The sequence below is a fragment of the Pistacia vera genome, unplaced genomic scaffold, assembly GCF_008641045.1.
Source record: "Pistacia vera cultivar Batoury unplaced genomic scaffold, PisVer_v2 Contig512, whole genome shotgun sequence".
NCBI classification, from domain to species: domain Eukaryota; kingdom Viridiplantae; phylum Streptophyta; class Magnoliopsida; order Sapindales; family Anacardiaceae; genus Pistacia; species Pistacia vera.
This window is the reverse complement of record NW_022196349.1, coordinates 1008390-1024639: the sequence shown is the minus strand read 5'-3', so window position 1 is coordinate 1024639 and position 16250 is coordinate 1008390. Positions and strand designations below refer to the sequence as shown.

Genomic DNA, 16250 nt, shown 5'->3' with positions numbered 1-16250 from the left:
TTTATGTTTTAGCCAAAAATCAATTCGAATTGGAAGATGAGGAAAAAATTGCTTGAAAAGTGACGAACTGTATGACATCCACCTCTTTAATAAAAATTCCCATCTTTTTTATAATCTCTAATAAACCACTGAATAATATTACTGTTGAAATTCCTTGTGTTTTATGAGAAATCGAATGAATTAAGTTAATGAATTTAATAGGAAAATATTCATGTCAAGGAGTTTCGCTAAATTGATTGATGAATTGTGCAATTGGACAAGGGTACATGTTAAATGAATGGATAGTATGATTGATCATGGGAGATGTTATCCCATATGTTTGCGTTCATAATGGTAATGCATATAACTTATTTAGTTGACTTATGAAAAAAATTATGAAACGTTGAAGAATGAATTTCATGAGTCTCTTGAGGTGTAAACCAAGATTGGAGGAATGGAATCTTTGTGAAAACCATGAGTCCCTTGAGGTGACGACCAAGAACAAGGTAATGGTTCAAATGAATTCGATTGGATAATAAAGACTAATGAAAACACCAAGTACAAAGACAAAAGAAACATGCCAAGTTTATGAATGTTGCATAAGTCATATATGTTCTATGTTATATTATGTATGATTATGTTATGACTTATGTTCATGAGGGAAGTCCAAAGTATATGACATGTTTTATGAACTTGATAATGTGAATGAATAAAGGTCATGTCTTGTAGGTAGGTAAGGTCCTGAGTAATATGCTTGAATAATAAACCTTAATAGTTTATAAATGGTCATATTCCCTTACTGAACGATTAGCGCTTACCCCACAAAATTTTTTAAAATGTTTTGTAGATAAAGATTAAAGCTTGAAGCTGGGAGAGGCTACTAGGGAATGACATGCACATGAAGGAATGCTTTTGTTATGTTTTGAATTTTGATGTAATTTAACATCAAATGGTTTTTGGTTTATGGATATTGAAGTAAATATGTTTTGATAAAATAAACCTAGTATGACCATTTCTTTGTCAAATGAATGAAAAATGTTAAATGATATTATATACTTATGTTATTAACTCCGTAGGAAGCTAAATTTCTTGAATCATTTTATGGATATGAGATGTTTAATATTATGCTTTTAAAAAAAAAAAAAAAAAAAAAAAAACAAAGACAAAACAAAACAAAAGTATAGGTTTTGAATCAAACTCATTTCCCAGGCGTGTCTTTTACAGGCGTGTTTTTTTGGGTGAGAGTATGTTGTTCGGCCAAGATAATATGAGAGAAAATGAAAAAGAGAGAGAAGTTAAAAAAGTACTAATAAATAATTCATTTTTGTAGGGTTAACATGAATTTAAGTAGGATTAAGATTGTAAGTTCCATAAAACATAAAAACTTTTTTTATTTTTTTTAAAAGTTGAGTGGGTTTAATTGGACCCACATGTTTGTATATGACTATGTGCCAGATTGTGGCCACTGTTTTTTTCTTGGCCTTTTAAAGGGCCTTTGTATAGCCACCCTTGGCTGGATTTTGGTTGTTCTTGGGGTGTGGTTAGGTGTGTAAAGGATTTATATATCTCGGTTTCCATTTTGCTCTTTTTTCTGGCGTCGTCCCTTCTTGCTTAGGGTTATGTTGTCTTGGGTTCTTCCCGTTTAAGTGTAATTCTTTATTTTATTTTTTTAAATAGAATTACAATTGGCTAAAAATTCCCTTTATTTAAACTTTTTCCTTATTCTATAAAATCATTATTAAAAAAAAAATACCCAAACCTGTATAATTATTCTATAAAAAGTGAAAATTATTCAAGATTGGTATTGTTTAATATGAAGCATGCTCAAGCTATTTGAAAACAATAAAAAAAATCTATATAATTATTATATACCCCTTAAATTGTAAAAAGCTCCCTATCACAAATTGGTTTTCACTAATTACAAGAGGGTTTTTAATAGACCTGGCAAAGTTGCACTTGTACCCGTGGGTCCATGAGTACCTGGGTAAAACAGGCGGGTATGGATAACCATAATAATTACTTGTACTTGAACCGCCCGCAAAAATAACGGATGGGCCGGGTGATACCCGTGGATACCCACATTTAATTTTTTTTTTTAAAAGTCCCAAACCATTTGATATTTCTCTCTCACGCAGCCAATGCCTGGCAGCTCTCAATCTCTCTCATGCTGAACTCTTGTCTTCTCTCTCACTTAGATCTCAATCTCTTTCTCTTTCTTTAGGCGAAGTGACCTCTACAATTTAACCTCTCTTTCAATTTAATTTAATTTATTGGTTGAAAAATCAGACTTCTCTTTAATGTAGATAATGACGAAGGCACATGTGAGTAGGGGCGAACCCAGCCCATTTGAAGGTAGACTCGGCTCTACCCTCAAATTTTATTAAAAAAAAAAAACCAATTTTTCCTATAGAAAAGTCTTCCCTAGATTCTCTCCTTAGCCTTTGGAATTCTACCTTCTTTATTAATTTGATCTTTTTGTCTTCCCCTTTTCCCCTAATTTAGTTCATATAATATACCACACAAATCACTATTAATTGTGAATTTTAATTCTATAACCTAGTCTCACTGTCATTTCTGGGTGTTAAAAAAATTCAGAAATTAAATTAAACCGAACTGAATTTTTGATTATTCGAAAAACAGGTTCGATTTCAGTCCAAAGAAAATTAAAAATCGAATTTTTGGTTTGGTTATCGGTTTGGGAGAATATAGAAACCAATTTTACAAATCAATTTATTATAAAAATATTAATTAAAATAAAAAATAAAAAAATCCAGTTTGTTATAAAATTATTAAATTAAAAAATATATTAAATATTAAATATTAAATTAAAACAAGTTCAAAATCAGTTAACCAATTTTTACTAATCAATTTTTTCCTTAATCTGTTCGGTTTCGGTTTAGGAAAATTTCTGAACCGAAAAATTGGTTCAATACACAAAATCGGTTTTTATTAGTAGAGGGAATTGACATCTGTTAAGTAATTAATTAGGTAGATGGATGAAAGACAGAAAGATAAGTACAAATGAAATGACTAGGGGTGTTCAAAATCGGTTAATATCCATCTACCTAATTAACCGATTTTGAACACCCCTAGTCATTTCATTTGTACTTACCTTTCTGTCTTTCATCCATTTACCTAATTAATTACTTAACACATGTCAATTCCCTCTACTAATAAAAGATTCCATGCAATAATTTACACCCCTTTTTAATAGAAATGAAAATTAATAATTTATATAATTATAAAATAATAACCTACTTAATAATTACCATTATCTTTCCTTGATTTTAATAAGTTTCAAATGATCATGTTATACTCTTTTCACAAATCTATCCTCTAATTAATGACAATAATGTGACATAATTAAAAAAATAATCAGATTATAATTCAATTTGAATCATTCATTGAACTTTGATTGTAACAATCTAGTGTCAACGGTTAGTGGAATTGTTTACTATTTAATTTTATAAAGAACTTAATCATATAAAACATTATGTTAAAAATGCATATAACTCAAGCTCATTTTTCTATTCAGCCCTTGCTTCTTCCTTCCAATGTCTTCACAAATTTTCATAAGACATCAATAATATTAATTAGTAAGAAAAGAATTTGAATTGAAAGCAAATTAGGTCAAGATTTAGGGTTTAAGGTTTTTGCTCTCTTCACATTAAAGAAATTTTTTCCACGTAAAAATTTTCTTGTGTTTCCTTGTGAATTAGATATTATTTTCAACACAATTGCTCAAGGTTTTGTTTCTCATATATTTATTTAAATAGGAAAATATTGTGTTATGGCATTCTTTCTTTTCAGCTTCTTGATATTTTATTATTTCCTTTACTCAATGTTTGGTGGCTTTTTAAAAAAAAATTTATTAATTGATTAGCAAATAATAGCGAGCCACAAAGGTCCTCCAGGTAAAAATCCTGGGTCTGCATTTGAGTTTTCCATTAATGCATTATGAAGCAAGTATTTTATATCTGCTTTGAATTGTCAGCATCATCCACAGAGTGAGTACTAAATTAGAAACAAAAAACACTGGAAAGGCGAATCCATAGCTGTAATACAAATAAACAAACAAACCCCACCAAAAAAAGAGAAGCGCTAAACAAAAACTAGTTCCTTTGTAGCACGCATTTGGTGGCTAACATCATATTAGAAGTAACCACAAACTTGATCCCTGCAATATTCTCAACAGCAAGCGGACCGTTTGATTCACTATTTTGGCACTTTTTTAGGACAGTCTTTCTCAAAAAGTTGAGTTGAGTAGTAGTCTAGGAAGATTTTTATACATTTTTAATAGTATTTTTTAAAAATATTTAAATTATTTTTAACCCTCTAAGTTTGTTAATTTAAAGAAACACACTCAATAATAAAAGTTTATAAATTGATAAAAACACTCCCATCTACTCACGTATTACCGATAGCCGGTCACCACGATCGGAAGGTAATCGAAATCTGCCATAATATCGTACTACCAGCTAGATATAGCCAGTAGTAAGCCGATCTAACATTTTTTGGCTAGATCCACCGTGAATCTGGTAAAAAAATGTCATAGCTATAGCCACACATCTGGCTGTCGTTGACAACCAAATGATGACCAAGATATGGCCGTTGTCAACAACTAGATGTGGCTAGATCTTGCGGCCGTAAATCTTGCATTTTTTGGTCAAACCCATGGTGGATTTAGCCGGAAAAGACTAGATTGATGCACTATCAGCCATATCCAACCAATACTGTGCCATTATGGTAGAGTCCGACCCCTTTCAACGGTGATAGCCGGAATCTAGCAAATATTGGTGAGTGGAGGTGTTTTTGTCAGTTTATAGATTTTTACTGTTGAGAGTGTTTAATTAAATTAATAAATTTAGGGGTTAAAAATAATCTAAATTTTTAAGTTGAATAGAATAGTATTGTATTTTGAAAAAAAAAATTAAATATTGAAACCAAACATATATTTAGATAAGATAGTGGAATAAAATAAGGTAATAAGGTAAAAATGTTGTACCAAATGGAGCCAAGATTATTGAAGAACCCAATAAGCCTAACAATCAAGATTGAAGCGGTGTAAAGATTGAAACTTTACTCATAATCAAGCTTTCAATGGGGCAGACATAAGAGCCGACGATGGCGACTTGAGAGCTGGAATTAATGGAGGATCTTTGGCCGCAAAGTAAAGGGATGGTGATAGATTATTGATCTTGAACATGGTTATGGTTATCGTCATGGTTGTTGAACTTTGAAGAGTTAATAGTGGAGGAGATAATTTCTGAGATTGGGATTTTAAATTGGTGAGGAAAATATTGGATTGTGTAAAGAAGAAGAACAAAAAGGATAAGTCAAAAATAGTAAAATTTGCGGGTGACCCACGGGTCGACCCATTCTTGCATAGTATATTTCTCTTCCTGTCCAAAATTTTTTACCCGTCCACCCACACCCGTGATTACCCGACCAGTACCCGCCGGCCTGTCCGTTTGCCATGTCTGGTTTTTAATAATTTTTCAAAAACCTTGAGTACGCTTAAGACTAAATGATTATGTAATGGATATATGAAATAGACTCAAATATAATGAATTAGATAATAAAACAGTAAATAATTTAAACATATATAACAAAATAATTATATTTTTAAATAATTTAAACAATTTGTCTCTTTAAATAATAATAATATGTAGTAAATTTTAAATAATGAGTAAAATATGAAATAGACTCAAATATAATGAGTAAATATGATTATTTAAATAATAATATGTAGTAAATTTTAAGCAATTTGTCTCTTTAAATTAAAAATATAACTTAAATATAATGTATCCTTAAATAGATGTTTTAAATAATTAATTCTCCTTCACTTGTTCAGCAGGCTAACCGGTTCGCTCCCGAACCGTCTCAAACCGGTTCAAACCCTCCACATAAAAGAAAACCGCCATAAAACCTAGCACACAAAACACAAACCCTACAAAAACCCTGAAACACCTTCTTTTTTTCTATGGAGAACCTCACTTTTTTCTTTCTCTTAAACCCAAAATTTCCCCAATAAGCCCTAAAATTTAGCTCTTCAATCCACCACGAATCATGTCTAAAACACATGCAATAGGTCTAATCTCAGCCCTCGCGGCAGCCACTTCTACCACCGCTTTTTCTGATGGCCCTTCCAACTACTCTCCCTTCTCATTTCTCACTACTCAATCTGGGCAGTCTCCACCGCCGCCCAATGCACCTCCACCGCAGCCGTCGACGGCTGGGGATGAGCCTCCGCCTCCGCCTCCGAAAGTGAGGAATGATAATCCCAGGACGAGCTCGGCCGGGTTCGATCCTGAGGCGTTGGAGAGAGGTGCCGAGGCCTTGAGGAAGATCAACAAATCTCCTAATAGTAAAGAGGTCTGAAATTTGGACGGTTCTTGAAATGTGTTTGGTTTGTTTGTTTGTTTGTTTTATTTATTGCTGGTTTTTTTTTTTTTTTTGGATTGGGAGGAGTATGGTACTAGCCCGATACCATATATTCGTGTTTTTGGGTACTAATTAGTTTTAGAAATGTTATTATGCTGTGATATAGGAAAATGAATGTTTTGAAATGGAATAAAAATGGTAATTTTATATTTTTATTTTAGTTCTGCATTGAATTTTTTTTTTTTTTTCTTTAGGGATTTTTGTATAATGGAAATTTCAATGATGCATTTGCTTATACGCTAGTTGGTTCATGGAGCATTATATTTTTCTTGGAAAAAATGTTGGAACTACAAAATGTTGACGTTATGTGTTTTTTGTGTAGGCATTTAAGATTATTTTGAAGCAAGAGGAGACAAGACAAGCAGAAATAGCTGCAAAGGCTGCAGAATATAAAGCAATGCAAGCTCAAGCTGAAACAGTAGGAAACTATTCCGTCTTTCCCATTGTTAATGTGATTCTATTTCAGCTTGATTAGTCAAGAATTTACTGGTTCTGAGATTTGTTGGCAATTGTAATTAGTTTTCCAAACTCACCCTTTAAAGGCACCTAATCTCTCATTTTTCTTGCAAGTGAATCTAGAAACAGACATGCAATGCAAATAATAAGAAAGAAAATACATACATCTAACCAGGAGAAAAAGATGAGGTTAACCCTTAAAATGCATATCAAAATGAAAAACTAAAGAACATGAATATAAATCCAGAATAAATGTGCAATTCAAATAAAATATGGCAATATTCAATTTGTGTCTTTTGATACTTCAGTGAGTAGAAATTATGAGACCTAGTCTTGTCCTTGTTATTTGAGTTACTGAGGATTATCTGGAGAATTAGTAGTTTCAGCCCTTTTGGAAAGAAAGATAATTAGAATAGAATTTGAATTTAAAGTGGTGATTATTTCTTTGTTAAGGATTTAGAGAGAGAAAAATGACAGGCTGCTCCGAGTGCTGTAGTTTTACAGCCTGTGATCGAAGTTCAATATATTTAAACTCTGCAGCTGTGATAGCAATTTGGCAGTATTGTGAAAGTTGAATATTTTACGGAGTTGGCCGAGTGTTCTCATGCCTGTGCCTGTGCTTGTGAATTGAATCTCATCTAATCTAGTCATATCTGCCTGAAAAATATCCTTGATGGTTCCACCCGGTATCTGTTCCAACTTGCCAAATTAAATTCCTCTTTGGCTGGTTATTTTAACCCTGTTTTTGCCTTCACTCAAGTTAAGTGACTTGTGCTTTGATAGGAAATCGGAGTTAGTTTAAACTAAGCAAGATGAGCTTTTTTATCAGCTTTTAAGATAAGATAGTAAAAAAGAGAAAATAAATAAAGAATAAAAATGCAAAGGCTGTGACCTCCTTTATCAGTGTCGATTACCAGATTTTTGAATGAGGAATTTATGATACATATATACTTGCTTTTCTAAGCTATGTGGCCTGTGAAACTGCTTTTATGGGCACATATTTGTTTCCTGAAATCATTAACTATTTTCTGGCAGGATAGACAAAGGGTGATATATGATGAACAAAAAAAGCTAGCTCAGCAGCAGGCACAAACAAAATCCCAGATGGCCCGTTATGAGGACGAACTGGCAAGGAAGAGGATGCAGGCATGTACATGAATATATTGAGATTCACATAGTAGTTGTATTATGGAGAATTATTAATCAGGTACATCTACTTGCAGGCAGAAAATGAATACCATAGAACAAGAAACCAAGAGCTTGTAAAAATGCAAGAAGAGTCATCAATTAGGCAGGAGCAAGCTAGGAGAGCTACAGAAGAACAGATTCAAGCACAAAGGCGGCAGACAGAAAGGGAAAAGGCTGAGATAGAACGTGAAACAATCAGGGTGAAAGCTATGGCAGAAGCAGAAGGGAGAGCCCAAGAAGCAAAGCTAACTGAAGAGGTTAACAGGAGAATGCTAGTAGATCGTGCAAATGCAGAAAGAGAGAAATGGGTTGCTGCCATAAATACCACCTTTGACCATATTGGGGGTATAAATTCAATTGCATACTCTTTATCTCAAGAAAGCTTATGCAATTGATTGTTTAGTAAATATTACCTTTTGTAACTTTAAAATATCTTCTAGTGTTTTCATTAGAAATCAAATATACTTGTTTAATTTTACCTTTGTGACATGCCACATTCCAAAGTTTTACCTTTGTGACATGCCACATTCCAAAGTTTTACCTTAGTGACAACATGTTGGCCATACCATCCTGTTATAGTGTTAATCTGATGCTACTTGTTTAATTTGTTGCTTTAGAAGGTGCGGCTAATATGGATCTGTTTTGTGTAGGGGGTTTGCGAGCTATATTAACTGACCAAAATAAACTTGTTGTTGCGGTTGGGGGAGTGACTGCTCTGGCAGCAGGAGTATACACAACAAGGTAACCATTAAGTTTCTACTTGAGGATTCTCATCTGAATACTTCACATGTATGTGTGGGTTTTACCTGTTGATTCTAAGGAATTATTTTGGTATTTTGAATCTTTTAGTTTGTTTGACTAATAGATGGTTCATGGTGTACACCCCTTGATGTTAGAAGGGTTGTGTGTGGAAAAAATTGCCATCTTTTAAAGAATGTCACCAATCTCTGTAGTTCTGTTCAAACAATCTTCCTGGTTACTGTTTTATCTAGCTATCATAGAAATCCACCTATCTCTGTAGTTCTGGAGACACCTTGTTCTCATCAGATGATGTCTTTTTAGGAAAGCTAGTCTTTGCTTTGGGAGTGAAACTGTACAAGAGTGGAAGTATGGGCTGTGTGTGTGACTATGGTGTAATGCCTATCATTATTAACTCTTAATATTCATTTTCACTGGATGAACGGTTTTTCACGCATTTAGACAATTTTTTGTTGTTTTGCAATCTTGAGATTGGTTTTGGGCTTGTAGAATTCATGTCTATTGTACCCAATGTGAGTTTGTAGAATTCATGTTTGTTGCTCTGCAGCCACTAATTACCAAGCCTTGTGAACTATGGCATTTAAAGTTTCATTGGCTTATTACTTTATTTTTTCTCCAATGCAGAGAAGGTGCAAGGGTGATTTGGGGATATGTGGATAGAATATTGGGACAACCATCTCTAATCAGGGAGTCCTCCAGGGGAAAATATCCTTGGTCAGGCTTGTTTTCACGTGCCGTAAACTCTTTACGTGGTAGTAACAAAGAGCCGGCTTCGAAAAATGGAAACGGATTTGGTGATGTGATTCTACACCCATCTCTTAAGAAAAGAGTTGAACAGCTGGCTGGAGCAACTGCCAATACAAAAACACACAATGCACCATTTCGGAACATGCTCTTCTACGGCCCTCCAGGAACAGGGAAAACAATGGCTGCTAGAGAGCTGGCTCGTAAATCTGTAAGATCTTTCATCATTATGCTCTGTTATTGTCAGAAAATTTCTGTTTAGAGGCTTGTATGTTTGGTTATTCTCCTCTTTCTTCCCCCCTTTCTGGGCAAGTTCACATCTTTTTGACAAAGTAAGACGGATATGTGATTTACCAGTAAATATTTTGTTGCTTTCATTTTTCTGTTCCACTCGTCAGAGTAGCTTCAAAATTCTGCTTTGCAATTCTGGATTTGACCTTGACGCTTAGGTTGCTTGTAGAAGTTTGATATATACACATTTTATCATTATTTCAAACTTTAAATGGTGGTTTAACCTTGGACAATTGTGAAACGAGGTCTAATTCAACTAGGAGAAGTTTATGAATTGTCAGGACAACTCTTCTCTGTTTTTGCTTTCATATGCTGTCATCTGATAATTTAAGGAAACTTTGAGTAATAGTGCCAAACTATTAATTCTTTTTTCTTTCTTCTATAATTGTTTTCATTGATTGATTTATTTTTAAACCATACGTGCAGGGGCTAGATTATGCATTGATGACAGGTGGAGATGTTGCTCCACTGGGGCCACAGGCTGTTACCAAGATACACCAACTGTTTGATTGGGCTAAGAAGTCTAACCGGGGTTTATTGTTGTTCATTGATGAAGCAGATGCTTTTTTGTGCGAGTAAGTGATACTTACCATTTGATTATATTGTGTAAGGAAATTCCATCGCAAAACAAGTAAAAACTTTGCATATTACTGTATAAATAATTAAATGATTTTTAGGAGCATGAGCCAGATGGCTCGACACATTGGGGAAGCTAGATAGTTTGGAATGCCATGGAAAATATAAATACACTCATTAGGAATGCCACGTACAGAAATACAATGATCCAACTGAATGCTATGTATATGTCTCTGTGAGACAGTTTTTAATAGAATTTCACAATTAAGTTTTTTGATATTGTTGATATTAGTTAATTAGCAAGTCTTTTTCGGTTGGAGTACAATAACCCTGACCGATGGTTGATTCTGTTGACCAAATATTTTGCAGGCGGAACAAAACTTACATGAGTGAAGCTCAAAGAAGTGCACTTAATGCTCTCCTTTTCCGAACGGGTGACCAATCCAAGGATATAGTCCTTGCACTTGCCACTAACCGCCCTGGTGATCTTGATTCAGCAGTGGCCGATCGAATTGACGAAGCCCTGGAGTTCCCTTTGCCTGGGCAAGATGAACGGTTCAAGCTGCTAAAGCTCTATCTTGACAAATATATTGCTCAAGCTGGATCAAGAAAATCTGGCGTGTTCCAGAAACTATTCAAAGGTGAACAGCAAAAGATAGAGATTAAAGGATTGACTGATGATGTCTTAATGGAAGCAGCTGCTAAAACTGAAGGATTTTCTGGAAGGGAAATAGCGAAACTGATGGCTAGTGTCCAAGCCAGTGTCTATGGAAGTGAGAATTGTGTGCTGGATCCAAGCCTTTTCCGTGAAGTCGTAGATTATAAAGTAACGGAGCATCAGCAAAGAAGTAAACTTGCCGCTGCAGTTGGAGGTAGCTCTTAAAGATGGTTTTAGCATCATTCTTATTATTATTCGACAGTTTTGCATAGGGGCTGAAAAGGAAAGGTAGATGAGTATGTCGATTTATGAATACATAAAATTTGATGAGCAACTCTTATGTAATTTAGGTTGGCCCATGTCTTTTAGTTTTGGGCATATGTTATCAATTTTTTGAGAAGAGCCTCATGTTATCATCATCATTTATTCCCCGTTTGTGGGGGGTTTTGGTATCCCTTACCTTAGATTCTTCTATATTTCAGTACTGATGAAGTTACTTATAGGTCGTCAATAACTCATGTTGTTATCATCATTTATTCCCCGTTTGTGTGGGGTTTTTTGGTATCCCTTGCCTTAGATTCTTCTATATTTCAGTGTTGATGAAGTTACTCATAGGTCGTCAATAAATTCTGTTTCTCGGAATTCACATGATGTATTCTCCTTCCATTCCCCCGTTTGATCAAAGTCTTAATATATTTTGCCGTCTTATTCTTCTTCCTTTATGCTTGTACTCTAGATAAGATACTTTAACCAATCCTAGTTCAGCAATTCCATCTTACATTCGTGTAACTGTCGTGGATTGGATGCGGATGGGAATGAGAATAGGAATGTATAAATGAATCAGACTTCAACCTTCCCCAATTGAAACCAGATTCTGGCAGTGATCCTAAATGGTCACCTCAACTTAAATGAAATATTTGAATATAAATCAGTAGTGGAAAACACAAGAAAAAAATAACTTGGCAACTATAGCAGAAAAAATTGATTAATAAGGTAAAATTTCATAAATCTGCGTATGCTGCTGATGGTAATTAACCGCATCAAGTCCTTATTTTGCCAAACACTAAACACAAGTACAATCAGTAAAATGGAGACTTGAAACGAGTTGAAAATCACAAAGTTATTGCTCAGTAACATTTATATCTTCCCCAGCATTTGCCATAGCAAACCATCATAGAAACTTAGATAATGAATGTATCCAGTAAGCATGACAATGGCTCACACTAGCAATTGTAGAAGTCCTAGTGATGGTGATCCTGAACATAACGTAGACCACAATATTTGCAAACAGCCGGCTCCTTTAGGTCAAGGCATATGAACTCAATTGGATGCCCAAGTGCCGGGTCGGTATCTACAACCAGAAACGACGTCTATTACTTGTTAGAGAAATGAAGTTAAATCACCCATTTAAGCAATAATAGGAAATATTGAAACAAACTAACCTCCTTCACATGCAACAATCCTGCCTTCGACCTTAATTGGTGGAACTTCATTGATCAACTCCATTGGTGATTTTTTGCTAATATCCTATTCAGGAAACCGCACAAATGACAAGTTATTACAATAACTATAAAAAAATATTTGGGATCGGAGAAAATTAACATGGCACCAAGGATTTCCATAAATGAGAGGATGTTGATGCTTAAGATTATTAGGTGAGAAGAAAACAAAAATGGCACAAGGGTTTTCTCTAAATTCAAAGAGAATCATCAAAATAATACATCATTAGAACAACAAAAGATAAGAAGCTCCTGAAAATTTAATAGACTTCAGGAATTGCTATAAGCTAGAAAGTAAAAAGGCGTGTTATTCTCTTCTTGACTCAAAGTTAACGAAAAATTACCATCTCCATGGGAAAACAAATAGCAGTAACATTATTGAATCCACTACCTTATGCATTATAATAACAAGAAATTGATAACATTGAACATGTCTGAGGGGCTATAATACAAAATGACCACTTCCTCACTCTCACCATATTAACCACTGAGTTAGCTTTAGACCAAAAGTATCCATACAACTCTCTTCTATATCTTCTTAACTTTCTTCCTTTTCCACTTTTCAACAAAACTCATCACCCCTCTCAATATAATCTCTCTTCTTATTATTATCTGAATCTACAATAAAGAAATTTAAATATTCATTACAATATCTTATAGATAGAGATATTTTTCTGTTGTAAGTTGGACATTTTTTTTACTTTACATTAAATTTATAATATATATTGTTCATGTTTAACCTGATTATTTAAAAAATGAATCACATCATTATATTTCACTTTTAGTATATCAAAAACGCTTTAAATGATATTGATCACAACAAAACCCAAATTGTTATTGAAATTTCTAGAAAATTTGAGAAATGGTACAATATAATAAACCCCCTCGAATTATATCAAGTATGAACAAAGCCCTCAGAGTTTATGAACATTAAAAATATACGTTGTGTTGACCTGCAATATTGAAGGTTACCATAAAATTTTTAAAAAATTGAAACTTTGCTGATATTTGATATAAAAATAAGGTGTCAACTGATATTTTTCCAGTTATTGAAATCTTTGAATTTGTTTGAGGGATTCTCTTCATCAAACTGGTTTGAGGTTCACCAGAAAGGTTTTCAAACAAATGCAAAATTTTGTATTACAGAAGGTATTAATTTAACCCCTATTATGTCAAATATGTACAACCCTAGTATCTGCTGAAAGTTCAAAACAGCGCAGGGTACATTTTTAATTTTTTTTTTTTCAACAATTAGTGCTTTATAAAAATTGGTATAGTTATAAGGCAATTATTATAAGAACAATTTGGGTCTTGGTCTGGTCAATTAGAGGGTTTAGTTAAAGACATGATTCATTTTTTATAAACATTATATTTTGTAGATCTAATGTAAAAAAAAATAAAGTGAAAGAAAAAAGCAAACTTGCAATGAACATTGATGTCAGTAGATTAGAAGGTAACCAACACTTAAATTTTCTTGCCGTACATTCAAACAGATATGAAAAGAGATTTTGCGTTTAGAGAGATGGAAGAGTTTTATGATGAGTGGAAAAGGGAAAAAAAAATATCAATGGAAGGAGAAAGGGAAGAAAAAATAGAAGAGAGATGTGAGGTTATTCTGGTTCTAAACCTAACATACTAGAAAATACAAAGAAGAGGGTGAGGAAGTGGTCATTTTACATTACAGCCCCACAAATGTGATCATTTTTACCAATTTCCCAAAATAAAATATTATGTTATCCAAAATTTCTGGCTAATTTATAATTACTATTAAGTAGGCACTTGAAAGTATATAAAAGTGATGTAAGACTACAAACTTATTTTTCTTCAACTTCAACATCTGAATTACTAAATTTGACCACTATAACTACTTCTTCACTCAAAATACAAAAAACAATTAATTTCATTGAAGCCTAATCAATGTTCACAACAAAGTGAAACAAATTGGGGATGGAAGAATACGTATGATTGCACAGTCAGCGCCATCACAAGTACATGCAAAATGAAATCAGAATAACTACAAGCAAGATGGTATAACATATTAAAGCATTGAAGAAAGACGCTATTTCTCTTCGTCTCTATTAGCTAAACATATTTCCGTAAATCTAATGCAAATATCACATTCTTTACCAAAAGGAATGTTTGAAGGTGTCTCACACTTGAACATACGAAAAAATAAAAAGAAACTCATCAAATGGAATTTGAGTTACACTTCCAAAACATGAGAAAGAACTTATCAACTAGAGATTCTGATTCAAGTTTTAGAAAATGAGAAAATAAAAGAATTGGGAAGAAAAAAACATGTGCAAACGCCTAGGGCTTCCTCTTTTCGAGTTAAGGGAATGCTAGTCGCAAAATTAACAAAGACATTTCATAATGTGTCTAAGTGTGTGTGTGTGTGTCTAAGTGTGTGTGTGTGTGTGTGATAATGTGTCTAAGTGTGTGTGTGTGTGTGTGTCTACGTGTGTGTCATAATGTGTCTAAGTGTGTGTGTTAATGTGTCTAAGAGTGTGTGTATGTTAATGTGTCTAAGTGTGTGTGTTAATGTGTGTGTTAATGTGTCTAAGTGTGTGTGTGTGTGTAAACGAACTGCAATAATAATTCACAGCATAAATACCTCCTTTCCTTGTCAATCAAAAGCACATACCACCGTCATCTTGGTTCCAATAAGAATAATGAAAGAAGAGAGAAATATATATTTGCGTAAAAGTTGTGTGGAAGAGTTTTTTATCAAATGAAAAACTCTTATACAGGTGCAGAGATAGTGGTAATCGCCTTAGGCAGTTACCACAACGCAATAATCAAATTGGGTGGGACTATTTCTCCCACCCATATCTAATATCTCCCACTCACACATGATGGGACTATTTCTCTCTTCTTTTATTATTCTAACTGTAACCAAGAGGACGGTGGTCTATGCTTTTGATTAACAAGGAAATGAGGTATTTATGTTGTGAATTATTATCAATTAGGATATATGTTATTCTCTATATAGATATATAATCCAACCGTTGAATTAAACACCGTCACCATTTATATAAGCAGTTAAGAAACTCTTCATTGGGATGTAGTGCATTTCTAGAAAGTGCCTTTTCAAAACACATTTCAGATAAGCAGCTGAAATAGCTCTTGAATAAACACTTTGCAAGTGCTTTTCCACAAACTGCTTTGGCAAAAAATTACTTTTACCCAAAAGCACTGAAAGCCCTCTCTACAACAAGACTCCCAAACAAACCCTAAAACTAATTTACTCTAAATCTCTATCTAAACCTAGTGCTACAATGTCCCAATACCATCCAGAAGCAACGAATTCTTAAATAATTTCACTAAATTAACGTAAAAAGATAATCAATTATCACATCTCTTAAAAAAAATTGGTTAAAATCGTAAGACCAAAAACTCAATTAACGGTTAATGATAAAGTTACCTGCATCCATTTGGCGGTATGGTTGCTGATGACAGCGGTGGTCGAACTCAGATATCTAGCCGTTGATGGCGAATTCGACGACCTTATTAGGGTTTTGAAGAGAGACGACGCCATTGACCCACCTTGGTATTAGATATTGTTTCTAAATTCTAAGTACACACCTACGAGAAAATGTAGTTCACAATTTTGGTACCACCTTAAATTGCTAGTAGTATCACAAACCTTTAATAAA

The 16250-nt window shown here is 33.7% G+C and overlaps 2 protein-coding genes across 2 annotated transcripts; one reads left to right on the top strand and one right to left on the bottom strand.

Moving 5' to 3' along the window:
* Nucleotides 1–5934: 5934 nt before the first annotated feature.
* Nucleotides 5935–11676, top strand: LOC116106305 (ATPase family AAA domain-containing protein 3-B). Its single transcript, XM_031392655.1, has 8 exons — nucleotides 5935–6354; nucleotides 6746–6841; nucleotides 7915–8025; nucleotides 8103–8412; nucleotides 8718–8808; nucleotides 9451–9781; nucleotides 10288–10436; nucleotides 10807–11676. The coding sequence occupies exons 1-8, from the start codon at nucleotides 6049–6051 to the stop codon at nucleotides 11318–11320; spliced, it is 1908 nt and encodes a 635-aa protein (XP_031248515.1). The 5' UTR covers nucleotides 5935–6048; the 3' UTR covers nucleotides 11321–11676.
* Nucleotides 11677–12052: 376 nt separating this feature from the next.
* Nucleotides 12053–16224, bottom strand: LOC116106306 (NADH dehydrogenase [ubiquinone] iron-sulfur protein 6, mitochondrial). The gene is made up of 4 exons (XM_031392656.1): nucleotides 16019–16224; nucleotides 12538–12622; nucleotides 12301–12446; nucleotides 12053–12181 (listed from the first exon to the last, which is right to left on the bottom strand). Exons 1-3 carry the CDS (start codon nucleotides 16130–16132, stop codon nucleotides 12337–12339), a joined length of 309 nt encoding a protein of 102 aa, XP_031248516.1. The 5' UTR covers nucleotides 16133–16224; the 3' UTR covers nucleotides 12053–12181; nucleotides 12301–12336.
* Nucleotides 16225–16250: the final 26 nt, after the last annotated feature.

Coding starts and splice junctions, on each gene's coding strand:
- LOC116106306 (XM_031392656.1), bottom strand. CDS start 16,132: ATGGCGTCGTCTCTCTTCAAAACCCTAATAAGGTCGTCGAATTCGCCA. Junction 12,623..16,018: donor ATACCGCCAAATGGATGCAG/GTAACTTTATCA, acceptor TTTCCTGAATAG/GATATTAGCAAAAAATCACC. Junction 12,447..12,537: donor GATTGTTGCATGTGAAGGAG/GTTAGTTTGTTT, acceptor TTCTGGTTGTAG/ATACCGACCCGGCACTTGGG.
- LOC116106305 (XM_031392655.1), top strand. CDS start 6,049: ATGTCTAAAACACATGCAATAGGTCTAATCTCAGCCCTCGCGGCAGCC. Junction 8,026..8,102: donor TGGCAAGGAAGAGGATGCAG/GCATGTACATGA, acceptor ATCTACTTGCAG/GCAGAAAATGAATACCATAG. Junction 8,413..8,717: donor CACCTTTGACCATATTGGGG/GTATAAATTCAA, acceptor TGTTTTGTGTAG/GGGGTTTGCGAGCTATATTA.